Source organism: Helicoverpa armigera, chromosome 7 (genome assembly GCF_030705265.1).
Source record: "Helicoverpa armigera isolate CAAS_96S chromosome 7, ASM3070526v1, whole genome shotgun sequence".
NCBI classification, from domain to species: Eukaryota; Metazoa; Arthropoda; class Insecta; order Lepidoptera; family Noctuidae; genus Helicoverpa; species Helicoverpa armigera.
In genome coordinates, this window is record NC_087126.1 from 2,147,132 (window position 1) to 2,164,052 (window position 16,921).

The 16,921-nt window shown below is 35.6% G+C and overlaps 1 protein-coding gene across 1 annotated transcript; it reads right to left on the bottom strand.

Annotated features, from left to right (window-relative positions):
* Nucleotides 1–3,790: 3,790 nt before the first annotated feature.
* Nucleotides 3,791–16,449, bottom strand: LOC110382219 (spondin-2). Its single transcript, XM_049847612.2, has 7 exons — nt 16,104–16,449; nt 10,262–10,473; nt 9,921–10,025; nt 9,432–9,611; nt 7,768–8,048; nt 4,334–4,479; nt 3,791–4,017 (listed from the first exon to the last, which is right to left on the bottom strand). Exons 1-7 carry the CDS (start codon nt 16,288–16,290, stop codon nt 3,824–3,826), a joined length of 1,305 nt encoding a protein of 434 aa, XP_049703569.2. The 5' UTR covers nt 16,291–16,449; the 3' UTR covers nt 3,791–3,823.
* Between the last annotated feature and the right edge of the window lie 472 nt (nt 16,450–16,921).

The following is a 16,921-nucleotide window of genomic DNA, read 5'->3' on the forward strand; positions in this document are numbered from 1 at the left end:
TTCATTCGAAATCCAATACATTCCAAGCACGAAACTAGATGTTAACCCACTAATGTCCATCATTTCTTCTCTCACAAAATTAACCCTCAAACGTCTATGTATAGTATGGCATGTTCCGACCATGTTCACCCTAGGGGCGTGCTGATGGCATGTTTCAAACACGCAACATCCCCGTAACACTGCATGGGAAACAAACAGCTGACAGCGTTTTATTTTTGCCGTTTCTTTGCATGGAAATAATGCAATGTGACGTTGAAAAATTGACTTGTCTTATTTCGATGTTTGGAAGACCTTAGGCCTATTATATTCGTCTGTAATTGAAGATTTTGTTTGTTTATTTGCGGTCTTCTCAGGAGATCTAGTAGTGCTATCGCGACACTAGTGGCACCTTGCAGAAGCTAATCTTATTACTACTTACACACTACTTGAAAAAATATCCCAGTTACTTTTTTGAGTTAGTATTAGTCATAATTAAAGAAAATTCACCAACAGAAATCCTATCAATTAATATTCTGCACGACTCCTATTTGAACAATCTGGACGCATAGAAAAAGACAATCGAAGGAATTTGTATTTCCATAAAATTTTTGTTTGTCTACCCTCGGCGGGTCCATTATGAATTGATTTGTATTCAATCGGTGTGTATTCAAATCAGTTATTGTGTTCTTTTCGAAAGGGGACGATGTTATAGCTATATAGTGATATTTTGCGGAATTGAGTGTTAAACTGCGTTGGCGGGAAGTAAACTTCTAAGAAATTAAAAGGACACAACATAATTGAGTTAAAATGTGGTTCCAGCATCGAAGTTTGAAGATTTGAAACTTTGGAAATGTGGATTTAAGTAATTATTTGATCAAATAGCGAAATATTGTGGTTCATATTTACTTAGACACCATTATCATAATAACCATCTCGTTACCCCTACGAAAAGCAGATTTTCTTTATCTCTAAAAAATTACCCATCACCCTAGGGTCGGCGCAGTACGTTTCGTTCTTCTGTGTATACTCTTCTACCGACATCTCACAGGTTATATTCTGTCTAGCTCTAGCCATATCAACTTCCATACAAAAATAAAACTATATAAAATTATCTTTTACCACACAACACAAAACAAAAACTACACGTAATAGTTTATACCACATTGTAGACTAAACACCCGTTCAGATATCAATCACAGGGATTGGTAGCACGGACCGTGAATCAATCACTACAGCGAAACGGTACGATCCTAATGTATTGGAAAATTGAACTTTCAACGTGCTTCTATTTTTGTTTTCAGTCTTAAGCTGTTTATGTCGTGGATTAAATTTGTTTTTGTTAAGTTCGGATTTATGTTAGTTTCAGCTGGATTTTTAGTCTCAGTTCACATTGTTTAGATAACTTTGAATTAACTTAGTGAACATTCACAAAATATTTACATTAATTGAAAATAAAATTAATAAACTTAGTTGCAATTTGCGAGTGTTCCTTCATTTGACGTGCCATAAAGTGCCCAAGCATTTGTTGTATTCATTTCCATAAAAGTAACGATTCCGCTGAACACAGCTGATAATAGGAAAAACTTATTTATCAAGAATTTTCGACCATAAAATCTTTTTATTTTTGTGGTTGCCTGTCACACAACTGCTCAGTTAAAAAAAAGAAAGCTTGTACATCATGTACGAAATAACCGATCCCCAATATATTATTGAACATATGTACCGACGATATACGCCGTAATATACGTTATGATAGGTGGTTTGTTTTGACAAGACAATGCAGTGTTAGGGCGAAGGGGCCCGTATTTAGTATGTGGCCCGCGGTGAGACACTCAATTGATGTTTCCGATTGAGTGAACAAGATATTTACATAGAGTTGTGAAACACAAGAGAAATGCATTTATTTACCTGTTAAGTGATGAGGGAAAACTTCTCATTTAGAATACTGGAAGCTTACTCGAAGATCGAGGAACATTTTAACTCACGCCATGCATAAGAAATACTAAAAGATATTTATATTCACCAGTTCTAGCTTACCTTGTACAGGAATGGAATATATAGACTATAGAAAACTCTTTGGTAAAAACTTTTCTCACAACAAAGAAAAGGTTTCAACAACTCCATAAACTTCCATCAGCTGTATAGAAATCGAATCACATACTCCTTGATTTTGAGGAGATCACAACTGGAATACCAATGACCCTGTCAGGTCGATCCGGGGTAACACTTTGCCGCCTCGCGCGCCCTCTAGCTCATAACCTGAGATGTTCGTAATTTTGGAAACGTGTGCCCTTGCAATTGATTCTGATTATTACACTGATACTACGCTTACTGCATACCTCACGTGCCGGAGGTCTGAGAGGATTAGGGAATCAGCTTTAAGAGGAGTCTTGGTTATCAATCAATCAAGATTTTACTATTTCAGTTAGGCCGAACCTACTACACTTTAGGCAGTCCCAAAAAACACTTGCCTTGCCTCAATTGCGATCATCTTCGATCTTCTTCGGCATTTTTCCTCCAAATATCAGAAATACATTGGTGTATAAAACCCTGCCTTTACATTCAGTACAAACCTATAGGTATATTTCAGGTCTCTCGGTTGGAAACGGTTTGGTCAGTTTCTAAGCATTTCATAAATAAACATCTAAGTACACGTTAAGTAATCCAATCCATCAAGCCTTTTTTCTAGACCCGTATAGCCTACGTAACTGGGTGACGATATATCTATGCTAATCACAATAAAACAAAAAAGGGTTGCGCTCATAAAAATATAAAATAAAAAGTTGAGCCCTCGTTTCAGCGGTTACGACTGAGCCGGGGCCGGGCCGCTATTTCATAGACACGAGCACCTCTTCCACAACTTTACGATCGTACTCCTAAAGTTCTTTAACATTTAAAACTAAATTATATTCTTGGGAAGCGGTTACAGCTATGGAAGTACTTCATTCCATGACCCTCACTCCGCCCAGTATATTTTCACCAAGTTGCCAGAATTTTTATAGTCTACTGTAGTGTAGTACCTCACGTGCATTTGAAACAAGGTATACGAAAAGTTGAAGTAATATACCTGCCTCTTCTGTAATAATTTCCTTAGATTCATCGATGAATTATGTGCTAGAAATAATTTTGACCTCTATTGTTTCATAAATAAGAATCTATGTTTGTTTATTATAATAATTGAGTTACCAAGCTGTAGTACTAGTGATTAAATTTCGTAACTTGAATACTTGGTCAACTTATTCTATCTAGGGTGCCTTTAATAAGCTAATTCAAAGTCCCCGCTAAGTTTAATTAAAGTGAAAGCCCAAACGTCACCTGAGAACTATCTCTAAATAATTCTTCGGTCAGCGTTCCATTAAATATTTTATATTGTAATCTCGAAATACAGCGTTCCGTCTTTTATTGACACAGCCAGACCTCTATAAAGTTCCTCCACTTTACGACACTACTGAACTAAAGCTTTTTGCACAGTTTTGTATGATTAAAATTAATTATTTAATAATGGAAAGTGAGGTTCAAAGGGATTGAACTAGTTTTCTGTGGAATTTGAGGACGAGTATCGGATATTGTTGACAAAGGACTGGATGGCACTCATTTTGTAAAAGGGCAAAGAATGTAAAGGATTCTGAGTGGTTCGCAAATATATTGGATACTTTTGGAGTATTGTGTAATTTACTTTGTGGGGAGCAATTTTTTGTTTGGTTTCTATTTATATAAGCCTATCATTGGTTACCATATGATCCTTGATGTGCATTAGGTACATAAACGATTATTTTGAGCATTTATTGGAGTCTTTAAATAAAATAACAACTTTCAAATATCAAAAATGTATTCAATAATTAATCTACCATTCAAAATAGTCGATATGTGCGCAAGAGTTGACATTGCCGCAGTGCTTCCTATCAGTCAGGGTTGGACAGTCGCGACCACCGGGCTTCTTCTCGCGGATAACAGTTCTGTGCCGAAGCTTATCGCCGAAACCGCAGGTTGCTGAACAAGGAGACCAGGCACTCCATTCTGAGACGAGGCAGTCATTTGCTGTGAAATCAAAAAGAAGCATGTGGCAAGTTGAATGTTCCAAGGGATTTTTTCGTAGGACGACCTATTAGTGACTCGTGCAACTGAAACGTGAAAAGATAAAATCACGTCAAAACTACTGAACCGATTTAAATGAACTTTGGTGAGAGTTTAGTCCTACTCTAAAGACATTATTTCTAATTTAAGAATAAACAGGTTACTTCTAGGCTACGCATTGTAACTTTGTTTACTTTCAGATGAGCTAGAGGTCAAACTTTTCTGTGTGGAAAATGGATTGTGAAAGAAGGCTGTAAGACTGGATTGGCAGAAATCTTACGTTGGATCCTGTTGACAGCATGATGCAGGCGTGACCTGAAGTGCCGAGGCAGATGCTTGTGTAAGCCAAGTTTTCTCCCGTGTGCGACAGCCAATACGACGTCGTCCATGTTTTTGAGCTCGCCTTCAAATTCTTTTTCAGTAGTCCTGGAATATATGGAATACTATGAATAAAATGGTTATCACCACAGGAACTGACTCTCGAATAAGAACAAATAGGATGTATCTCAAACTATCTAAATCAATTATTCGGCCTATTGGTGAAAATTGAATAAAAATCTGTTCAACATTTTATGAGTCTATCACGAAGAGACAGAGTATCGTACGTTACAGTAATATACTTTTCGTGTAGCAACTATCAGCAAGACGTAATATGAACGATTCCTTATGCTAATGTTATGGACCATGTGATTAATTCGGGCATTATTTATAATGCCCGAGCATTATGCATAATGTCTAGCTTTATTGGGCCAAGTGATTAATAACTATCTTAACTTCATTATTTATCACATTGTACGGGCATTATTATATTGCTACATGATAGTTGGGCAATTTGATAATAAAGCTATATTTTATGCGGTGCGAGGGTGGCAGTTGTTCTAATAAATAAATCCTGTTACTTGCTACATATTTTATGATTATTGTTTTAAATTATATGTTCTATTTTAATGGAAAACTACAAGTCTAGCCACCCCATACAACCATTTTTGGTCGCAGATATGATAAAGATGTAACAAGTCGCAACAGTTTCGTAACAGGTACGACACAACGTGACTGTGTAGGGATTAGCTTTTATGTGTTGTAACGGTTCAGTAAAAATGTGACGGAAACTAGATTCAGTACCTTTGTGTGGTCGCTGTGTCGATACTTTACAGCTTAATTTGTAACCACACATTTTAGAAACTTTGCGTTTGGTTTGTAACCAGTGAGCAATGTTGACACAATTGTGTCGTAACTGGGTAGTAACATGGTGTAGTCGATGTTCCAGAACCCTTTAACACATTTAAAACATGACGAGAGCCAGTTATTCTCAAACTGTCTATGTTTTCTGCCGTTACCAACCATTTAATGAAATTTAAAATGAGTAAACAACCAAAAACCTTACGTAAATTCCGATGGACTTCAACTTTTTACAGAAGAGTTAAAGAAATAAGTACCAAGTCCCAAAATATCTCTGATCCCTAATTGTACTCGTACACAAGTTTTTCTTTATTATAATAATATTTTTTTCATGATGTTGCATAGTTGGTAGGGCAAATTGACGGATACCCATTTTATTGAACTTAAAACTTATTCTTTTCTAGGCCATTTACAGGAAAACAGTACGGAATTTAGTGGAGGAGCTTAGTGGTATCGTCCCTAGTGCCAAAGTTTCAACTTTCGAGCTCCAAATCGCAGTTTTTTCTTTTCTCGGCCAAAACAAGACGTCTTCGTCTTTAACCCAAGTACTCGGCACAAGCTATATTAATTCTGATGAACAATGCAAAAAGGCATGTTGACTTGATAAAAACATTGGAAAACACTGTAACCAAATATTAAGAGAAGCCATCTTAAAAATCTAGTAATTTTGTAACAATTTACCGTAACATGTCGACACGTGTCGACACATTATCGTAACTTTGTGACTAGTTGCGACGAGCATATTTTTCATAACAAACATCAAAAAATTTTTTTCATAGTTCATTATTTACCAATTTAATGAGTAAATCTTGCTAAAATAATTTGTATTAGGATTAAAATATTTGATATTGTATTTAAATGGAAGCTATTGAGCACTCGATGTGCATCATTTTATATTTTTATTTTATTTAACAAAAGTTTTTCTTTCGCCAGAATTATTAAAACATGATATTACGGTGGCGCGTTGGAAATATCAACATATTCAAAGAAATTACACAGTAAACTTTTTTTCCCAATAAGATTTGAGCATTATAAACCATATTAATTAATGAAAACTAAAACTTTGTTTACTTCATTATCATTATCATACTGGGACCATCATTTTGGGATTTCTTGTATTTTGTATTATTCGTCCTGTCACTCACGCACGAGCCAACGAAATTGATCGAACGAATGAATGATTGAATGATTAGTGCGATCTCTGGTTAAAATATGGTAACAATGTTACGACACGGCGACGTAAATTAGAAACCAAATGTTACTTGTTTATTGTGTCGAGATCTTCCCCATTTTTAGTTGCAGCGACGGCGCTAACACGGAACGTCGACGAGATTATGTTTCGAGATAGATCAGTGTCGACACTAAGTGTCGAAACGGTTACGTTATGTTCGCAAAAATGGTTATATGGGACAAAATTATTAATTGGGCAATTGTCATCTGATTTACTTACTCGGCCTCGTTTTTTTTAATCTCATTTTTCCATTTTTCTTGGCTCGTTTTTTTAAGGTCGAATTTAATTTGGATTCAAAACATTGTATAAAAAATTGAACTTAGTGACGAAAACGAAAGGCTGCAAAACCGACTCCACGTAGTCTTGTCTGCCCTAATCCTAGAGTGCAATTCAAAACCGCGTAGGCGCGGAGGGGCGAGGCGGCCTGCGAGGTCAGGCGCAGGTAGTTGAAACGCTCGCCGCCGCGGCTGAGGCTGGCCGGCGGAGCCGGCCAGCAAGCCGAAGCTGCGGTGGTGAGCGTGAAAACCATCTGCGACGATAAGCTCGCATGGGACCGCCGGAGCCCCGCAGCGCCGGAGCCGTGACAGAAGCGATGCTTGCTGCATGTTGCATGCTTACTTCCATGCTGGGTCAATTAATATGGGATGTGTTATGTTAAAAAAGTGAAATTAAATATGTTTGTATTACTTTGCCCAAAAGGTCACGGGCAATATGTATAGTGCCCGGTCAATTTGATTATTTGAATAATAATTATCAAATTGCACTCTCATATTGGGCATTTTTCATAATGACCGGGCATTATGTATACTGCCCAATTTATCACTTGGTCCATAACACTAATACTAATGGAAAAGTAATAAAGGTAAGTAACGATATGAAATTCTATCAATTTCAATATGACTGGAGTGGGTTTCTGTGTTCAAGCTTTGTAAAAAATATTTGTCGCAGCAGAAAGCAATTTTGTGTTCCCATTTAGAGACACTTGATTTTGATATGGCACTTAGAGATGTTTGTGGGATTTGGAAACTACATTTTATGGTAACGATGACATTAAAGAGGGCTAATAAACTATTAGGCAATTATTATTATTCAAAAGGTAGCCTATAAATATACTACCTGTTTTGAAAGTACCTACATTTATTTTGAAGTATATATTTTTATCAAATCCTGAACTTTGGATCAGACAGGGCAGATGAATTCCGATGCAAATGACCTATATTTTGTGTACCTATATACTTAACAAAATATTATGTACATGTAGATTAATGTCTCGAAGCATTAGAAATAAAGGCATTAACACTTACGTTGTAGTCGTCGGCGTGGTCACAACGACCACATAATTTTCAGGTATATTCGGTCTTGGTGTTCCAACCGGTTCTACTTCTAAGTTTTTCAGCTGATCCATGGGGTTATTTCTAGCCATTTCATCGTGATCATATCTCTTTTCATCTTCAACGTCATCAACATCATCAGTTTCAGCTGCCGTTAGTCTTGGTAGTCCTTTATGTTCGTTTTTAGCTTTTAAAACTGCCATTAGTTCTTTACGAGCTAAATCGTTTAGTTCCTTTGTTGAATATTGTTTCACCTGAAATGGGATGTAACTATTATTTTCTTTTCCCAATCACGACTGACATGAAAAGTTTCTTCTTATAGAAATATCCCAAGTTTGGACTCCCTATACTAGTTATGACATATAATGAAAGTCTCAATCAGTTTTGTCGAATTGGATATAAAATTAAAAAAAAAAGTAGAGAACTCCTTTTCGGATTTTCCCTCACAAGTTGGTATTTTTTCAAAGAGCTTCCGCATTTCTGCAGCAAACTTGAACAGTGTAAAAAACGAATGCGATCTAACTCTTACATTACGATGTAATTCAGAAACGCAATTATTCCACAGTTGATTGCTGGGTTGCACTATGGGTTCGTACAAATGGCCCCTTCATACAATGTTACTGCAATTTTATGCGGTAATGGCGGTTCGCCGCACAAAGTGGTTCATGGTCGAATTTTCCTAGAATTTAGTGTTACTTTCTGTGGAAACTGTGTTAGTAATTCGAGTGTTTAGTTTTGATTTCCATGTATGTATGTTGCGCAGACAATTACATTTATGGATATACGGAATAATCAAATACATCATGTTCTTGAAAAAAAGAATGCATATTTTTTTATCAGTTACTTTCTGTCTTTTCTATTCTTATAAACGTGACAGTAACTTTGTCAGTCTCTCGGGTCCTACGACAAAATTATTGAACCCATTTAAATAAAATTTTGAAGGAACACTGATAGTCTATATCTTAAGAAAGGACAAAGGCTACTTCTTATCCATATTTAAGAAGTACCTAGTTCCCTCAGGTTGCCAGAACAGCTACTTTCCTACAAATTAACAACATAACACCTTACACCCCAGGCATAAAATTATCACGTACAGCAGAACAGAATGATTTGATTAAACACTGGAGCTTCGTATCAGAGTAACCCGATAGCCCGTGTAACGCGATCATGTACTTATATTAACATAATTGTTACATTACAACGCTTCGAGATGCGAGGAGTTTAGATGACGGTGGGGATATGGAAATGTCGATGTTTTTGTGTCTACTGTTAAGTGGGAAATGTTAAGTGAAATGATCATTGTTAATGTTGGCAATTATGTTTTTACTAGTTAATTGGGTATGTTTAGTTAGGACGAAATAGTTTCCGCCAGCGGTTTCGCCCACGCCCAGTGGAAATTACTCCTTGCACACGGGTAAAGTAAATGATAATAAGAAAGCAAACACGATTTTGATAAATCGGCACTATTCGAACTTCGTTAAAAATTAAGACCCAGAAAACGCCCGTCTTTCTCCACTTCCTATGTGTTTTGCTGGGAAGAAGAAGCGGCGCAACAGATCTCCCCAGCAAGAACATAAGAATTGTTTAAAAGTAAATAAACAAAATTGCCACACATGCACAAGATTTTCTAAATATACCTTTGTTAACTGCACTTTAGCAATCGCAGGCAGTTCTCTAAGCTCCGGGTAGTAGAAGCCAGCAGCTGGGTGATCAGGAAGCCTCGGCTTGTGTCTGGTCACAGGGTCAGGAGGAGTTGTCTCCCAGCGAGGAGCTGTGAATGTCAGACCACTTGCTGCCCCCGCATCTAAAGGCTCCAACTGAAAGAACCCAAAATTATTTAAGAATGTCTTCTAACGTATAATGCGTTTCGTAATACATAACAGGAATTCTTAGATTAAGCCGTAGTAAACATAGTTTTTTTTATAGTTTTAGTTGACTCAAAAGGAAGTTATTGGAGACTCTCTGATTTAAGTATATGCAAACTTAAATGTTTGCTTAAGTGGTAGATAAAATAATTATAATCCTTTAATACCTCTTTGCACATCTAGTGTTTGCCTAGTCGCTAAAGCACCTAACCGAGAATTTATTTGCTACATGACAGGGAATAAAATAATATAAGTTCTTACATCAAGTGTTATCTGATCCACCCAGGTGGAGTCTACACATAGGTTCACAGCATCTACTCCGATGAACCAATCAGGCGATGGTATCATGCGGCACATTAGAGACACCTGCAAATAAATTACTTCATTATTAAGGTTGCATGGTGTCCTTTTAAACTCCGAGGCAAGCGATTTCTCAAGCATAAAATACCGTAAACTCGAGGAGCTACGCAATTTGAAGAAGTATTTAGTTTTAAGGTAGTCTATTTTATGGCACGCAAAGTAAATCCGACGCGACGAGAAGCAGACTACCATTGGCGGAAACTACTGAGCAAGGCCACACAGAAATACTTAGTACGAATTACCAAGCTATGTCCCCCATCAACAAACACCATGTTCTCAGTCTCCCCAACCCCAGCTCCTATAGCTCCTGCCGAGAACTGGTCGTAGACTTGCTGGTCATCATCACCTTCCTTCACCAGGTCATCGATCCTGCCGAACTGAGAGAAAGCCCGCACTGAAGGCTTGGCTACCGAACCTATGTGGTAGAGGGTGTAGTTCGCTGAGTGGGATTGTCCTGGAAGCAGAATAGGTGGTTAATGTAACTGAGTAGTGCTTATGTATGGCTTAGTGAATTTTGATCAAAATTGTACAGATTTCATGTAAAAAGAATAATCTAAATCGGATCATCCTTTTAAGAGCTTTGCCGTTACCAAAGGCAACATAGATATACTATACATATAGGTACATTACAGACAGATATACATACATTGAGGTCAAACTATATAACACTCATATTTTAACAAGGGTGTTAAAAGTAGGCAATCTTTGTGGATCTAGTTCAGTTATTTTCAGACATAGAATAGTTTAACTTTCAACTACTATTTCATTTCTTTAAAAACTTAGGTTTTATAATCTCTCTGAAAACTACTTAATAAAGCTAATTGAGGCCAACTAACCAAATTAGACCTTGTTACAGCACCGCTCTATTTCAACCACCCAAGATTCCATTTTGTTGTTCCTTTATTGATTTGTTGGGCTATAAAATGATGTAGACGTTTGTCGCATATACCGGTATATCAAGTTAAATTCAACGTAAACGCTTCTAAAGGAAACGGTCCATCGAAGCGGCTCACTATCTGCAGGTTTATTCTCAAAGGAGTTCCGCTTAATATTTATTGAAGTGTGGATTGAGTTATGAAAATAATATTTGTTTTAGTAGGGTTGTTATTGTTAGGCAAATCTGTTTGAAGGTAATTGGTAAAGGTTCAGTTGTCCCATTTACAAATAAGTAAGTATTTATTTATAAGTTATAGTTTTTGAGGAGCAATCTTGCTAAGTAGGTAGTGTAGAAATTGAAACCTGAATAATCTTAAAGATTCCCGGCGTATTTCTTTATTGCCTACTTTATGTTATTATCCTACTCACTTGGTTCATTATCTTTGTTAGACAGTAAATGAGTTAAAATATATAGCTATTTAAATTGGGTACACGCAATTATTCACATACAGGCTCAACTAACCCAGAGCATCGTATTTCAAATATGATTCGCAAATGACCTCGACACGCTGAAACCATTTCAATAGTTTCATATTCAAATGTTAAAAACTCATAATACCATTATAAGCCATTACAATTATTAACGAGCAATTTGAAATAACAAATCGTGCAAATACAATATTTTAAATGTATTATTTAAAGTACACATTCGTTTTTACAACTAAGCGAACTTATAATGATGTTATAATTCAAAATGTACCTTTTATTACTTTCTATTTTATTCAAAATTCATTTTAATAATGAGTGCGAATTTCGAATTCACGAAAATAATATGATGTTATTATTACTATTAAAATATTTCAATAGAAGTGGTATTTGCATTTGCAGAATAGCTCTCGTTTGCTACCTTAGCCTTTATCGAGGCATTTTATAGACCATTTGCTTGGAAACAAGCGGAGATATGCAAATATAGCAGTTTTCTAAGCCCGGCCATGTTCATTTTATTATAATTATTACTTGATAGTCATCGTCTGGGTGCGCTCTCAAATTATTAATAAGCTGAACTGTGAATTATTTATGAGATTTTACTGAATTATCTTTAAGGATAGACTGAAAATTAATGGCCTGTATTTATCTTTGTAACTTTATAAATGTTATTTTAATATCGAAAATTGAAATATTATGTTAGACTAGTATATGACTTATTTATTTAGGTTATCAACATAAAAATATATTCATCTTCATAAATCAAATACTTTTTGTCGTCAATGCGAAGAAATATCTTCAAAGTCGCAGACGAATATAACTTTTCTAAATAAACGTCAAAGTTTTGATACAAAACATGGGAAGTTCATTCAACTCTAGTATAAAAAGAAGCGACTTCCATCAAAATAACTCTAGCTCAGATATAAATCTGAATACTTTGTGTAAGTATTATTATTTAGATTCTTTTAATAAATCATGCAATTCATGTAACATAATTTATGGATAAGTCTTATAGTATAATAGTTTTTTTGTTCCTTAGTGAAAAGCTTTCACAGATACCTACCTTCAGAGACGCAAAAATACAAAACTTTACTCTTTATAATAAATAACAGTGTAGATTAAATACCAACATCCTAGAAAAAAAAAGAAAAAAAAAAGCAATACGAAGAATCAAGAAGCTCGAAGTACATTGTTCTCAGTATAAATTTCTAATAAGCAATTATAATAATCAGAGCAAATATGTTTCAATGGAAGAAGCACTTGGATGAAGGCCAGGAATCTATGATACTCGTTTTCCCGGAAGATGAACTAAATATCAAACAATAGAATGAGTACCAGGGATTAGTAAAAGCGGGCTCCAGAGAAATGTACTGAGTTAAATTCAGTATGTCTGATAGTTGGAGCTTACGGTACAATATAACTATTTATATGTAACGTAAGTTATGCTGTATAAGCATAACTGTTCCAAAAATTAACTTTGTTTTACTGAACTTAGACTCTCAAGCGTGCGCAAAAATATTTTGTTGATACAGGTATTTTTTATGATTTATGAGAACTCTATAGGAACCGCCTTCAGACAAGCAAAGCCTTTCGGCAAGATCTGGACAAACAAATTAATTATACAGTCAAATGGATCTTCCAGAAATGTACTAAACTAATTTCATTTTAATTTAAAGTTATTTATTTTTATAGGAAAGCTATCGGTATTGAACCTCTTTTAAAAATAATATAAACATAGGTTCAGGTCACATGTAACAATAATCTACTTCAATCAAACACAAAACATCCACTCGCGAACTTCCAAAGTCAGAGTCCTTTAATACGAGTACCAACTAACCGTACAAAAGCTCGCTTAAAATATCTGGGGCTAAGTTATCTTTAAGTGCGAAACTTGGCAACTTAAGCTCTCGCACCGTATAGCTTCTGCTAAAGTATTCACCGTTATAAGTTTTATGAATTGTACTGAATTCAGTTTTGTTTCATTTAAATTTATTTTGCACTGAACATTCTGAAAGTTCGGAGAAATCTTGTTTTAATATCTTCATTCTGTCTTCGGTATTAAATTCTAGTTTTCATCTAGCTGAAGTAAGTGCATTCTCGAGTAAGTTTGTGGAATGCAACCAGTTATTGTTGTAAGTACTGAAGTTACAGTTATTCTTCGATGTTTTAGCAAGAAATGTCAGTGTTTTAATTTTAAAAAATGATTCGCTGCAGGTATTTTTAGTTCTTTTTTGACTAAAACCATAAAAAATTTGGAGGTATAATATGTAACACCTGAAACATTTTCTCCAGAGTGTCTCCCAGCTTACGTGGAGCTCTTTGAGCTGAAGTTCGTGCCTAATGCTATTTGTATGTAACATGTGTCTTTAGAACCTATCTGATTTTGAGTGGAAGTCCTATATTGTGAAGTAGGGCTGCTACAGAACTGTTAAACATGGACATTAAGTATGTCAGAGCAAGCTGTATGTATGGCTTCTCCTTAATATTGCGTTGACTGCTGGTTAAATTCCATAACAAGTTAATTAAAATTGACCTGGCGTAGAATGGTCTTCTATCATTTTTGACGTGGGGAATTCATGCTTAATGCTTTGTATTTTACTCGTCAAAGCAAACAAGAAAAGCGTACATATATCTTCTTTTTATTTCTCTGATTGAAATGAAATCAAAACACACCAATTTATTTATAGAGTCGATTCCGACGGTCATCAAACAGCGACACCTATAAAAAGCGAACGAAAGATCTTCAATATTCAACTAAAATTTTAATCAAACAGTTTCCCGTCTTTATTGACTCGCAGTCGTAAAAAGGTGTTGCAATAAAAAAAAATATCCTCCCAAACAAGGAATAGATGAACAGAAAATATGCGAGCTCTATTTTGAGTAGATTTGCAATACACTGACAACCCTATCACCTCCCCTTTTTGATTGAAAACAGACAAAAGGATTTTTTTGCGTCGAAAAAAGGACAAATGCCTTTCAAATACCGACGTACCAGAAGATTTATACCCTCTCACAGATAATTCAATATCTTTTACTCTTTACTCTCATAATATAATGGAGACAACTTTGTTTTCTGGTCACGGGTTTGTCCTTTGAATAACATGTCTAATATAATACATGTAGCCTTTGAAGATTTTCAGTTTTAATCATTTCCTTTCTTGAGTTTTAAGAGTATGGCATCAAAAAGGATTTCCTGTGTACCTTAATCTAATCAAAATCCGTGGTATGAACTTGATTTGAATTAACTTTTTATTTGGTCTCTTTGCACGAATTGTTTATATGATTATTTATAATGCTTTTCCTTTCTGTTTTCCTCTGCATGTGATAAGCTCATTTATTCATCCATCTCGCTATCGAAAAAAACTTGGTGTTATAAAAATAAAATTAACTGCCGTAAAAAGGTGTAGAATATGTCGTAGTTACCAGTTACCACAAAAAGTTATAAACAAACAAAAGCTAAGATCGCTAAAAAAATTACTTTAATCCATTAAGCAAGGTACCTAATGTACCAGCAAAACCTAAACTCTCAAGGGCAAAAACCAAAAATAGAGATAGAAAGAACAAATAAATTGGAGAGCCAACAATACAATGAGTCCACCTAGACCTTAGGAAAGTTACATTTGAGATAAGATCGTGACTCGCGCAGACGGGATAGACAAATAAATAGCGAGTTATCGCAGGCCAAACCGCGAAATGTCTCGCGTTAAGATAAAGGGAGAAATAGATTAGCTTCTTTTGTTTTTTTTTGTGGGTACTTAAGTTTGGGATAGCTAAAAGACCCACGGAATTACTGGTAAGTTTAGTATTAACCAATCAATCTTTTGAAATATTCTTAAAAAGTCATCTATAACAAGTTACTTACTAATATCACATTCTTAATGTCTCTTAACAAGATTTATGAAGTCTTAACATTTATCGTCAGCTAATTTGAGTATTTAGCACACACTGTTTTGAATCACGCTGTGTATTCCTGTACCTACATCCAATTCATGTTTTCCAATAATTTTGGAGTAATATACCACTCGCATTTAAAAAAAAGGGAGGGGGGAGGATATTGTTGGCTTGTTACATGCCATGGTTAAACTAAAGCTGACCGGTTTAAGTGATGAAAAAACTATCTAGATAAGCCAAGTTGTTTACTTAAGACGCTCTTGAAAGCATAGTAATATAAAGAATGTCCAGGAAATATAAGTAAATCCCTCTTAGAAAATAGATAGTAGGTATCTTATCATAATTAGGTAAGATCTCGATTAATCTGCTAAGCTTATTATTGTTATTTGTTATGTATTATAGGAGATAATTCCTGGATGGGCTTAATAGATATCGAATCATATAACACTTGATATTTTGGGTTTACTCGTATATTTCTGAAAACTATGTATTTGGACATTATATCCAGGTGCCGACATAAAAATATTATGTTTTTCTCATCATTTGTTACCTCTTAAAGATATGTAGATAGGACTTATAGTTTCATTATTATTGGTTAAGAGTTTGCCGTGAAGATATACAGAGCACGGCGTAGAAATGTAATAGGTATTATTGGATAAAAAGCCAAAATGCACTGTGTTTCACTCCGGAATCGAACGCGAAACTTTACGCTCTGAAGCACTTATGGCTCATAGTTGATAGATCAATATGTTAGCCAGTTCGACAGTCATCAAACATTGCAAATTAGGGAGGCCAAAACATTGTTAGATTATCATGTGTATAGTAGATTACCAAAAACTTGTGACCACTGCGCCTTAGGCCGGTTCTGTGGATAATCCTTGGGGAACCTCTCCTCACTCCAAAGGAACTCCAGCGACACTTTGTACACAGCCACATCATCCACGTCACATCCTACCACCAAGCCAAACAACGCTACGAACAAAACCAAGATGGCGGCCACTCGACACACAACCGCCATCACGAACAGACGTGCGCGAAAACACAAATATTATTCTTTCCAATTTTAAACTTATATTGAATTGAATTTTCGTTTAATTTGTTGAAGTTAAGAGTTTCCGTGTGCGTGTAACTGCTTCGGAGAGATGCGACGGACTTTTCTATTTTGGATTCTCGTTCTCTGCGGACAGAAATAAACACGTCGGCGACGATCCGTACGCGCCAGCCGATGACTTGTGCATCTCGGTTATTTTTAAAACCAAAACATTTTTTCAGTGTTTTATAAGAAAATACGGTGCCGGAATTTCCTGTTTATTTCTATTGAGCAATTAATTTATAGTAAAATATAGTTCGGGATTTTTTTCTAATGAGGAATATTTCTGCTGCCTGTCAGATTGGCATGCTACAATTTAAAAGACGATTTTTTCACTACACGACTTCTATCTACGTCAGTACTAAACATAAAACACAAATTCTCAGTCCATATTGGAGTCCTCTCTTTAAAAGCACCATTAAGACGCCAACATTTAAAAAAAGGAAATAAAATTCCAAATACAATTTGATCCTGTAAATTCCTCAATAAGTAGACGTTGAAGGGTCGCAGGTGTTAGTGGTTCGGGGGGTTTCTGAAGAGAGGGGAGGAGGGGGGGTCT

Bases quoted from the DNA above. Each gene is read 5' to 3' on its own strand.
- LOC110382219 (XM_049847612.2), bottom strand. From the start codon at position 16,290: ATGGCGGTTGTGTGTCGAGTGGCCGCCATCTTGGTTTTGTTCGTAGCG. The intron at 10,026-10,261 runs GTAATTCGTACT...ATTTATTTGCAG, and splicing joins TTGATGGGGGACATAGCTTG to GTGTCTCTAATGTGCCGCAT. The intron at 4,018-4,333 runs GTAAGATTTCTG...TTGATTTCACAG, and splicing joins TGCTGTCAACAGGATCCAAC to CAAATGACTGCCTCGTCTCA.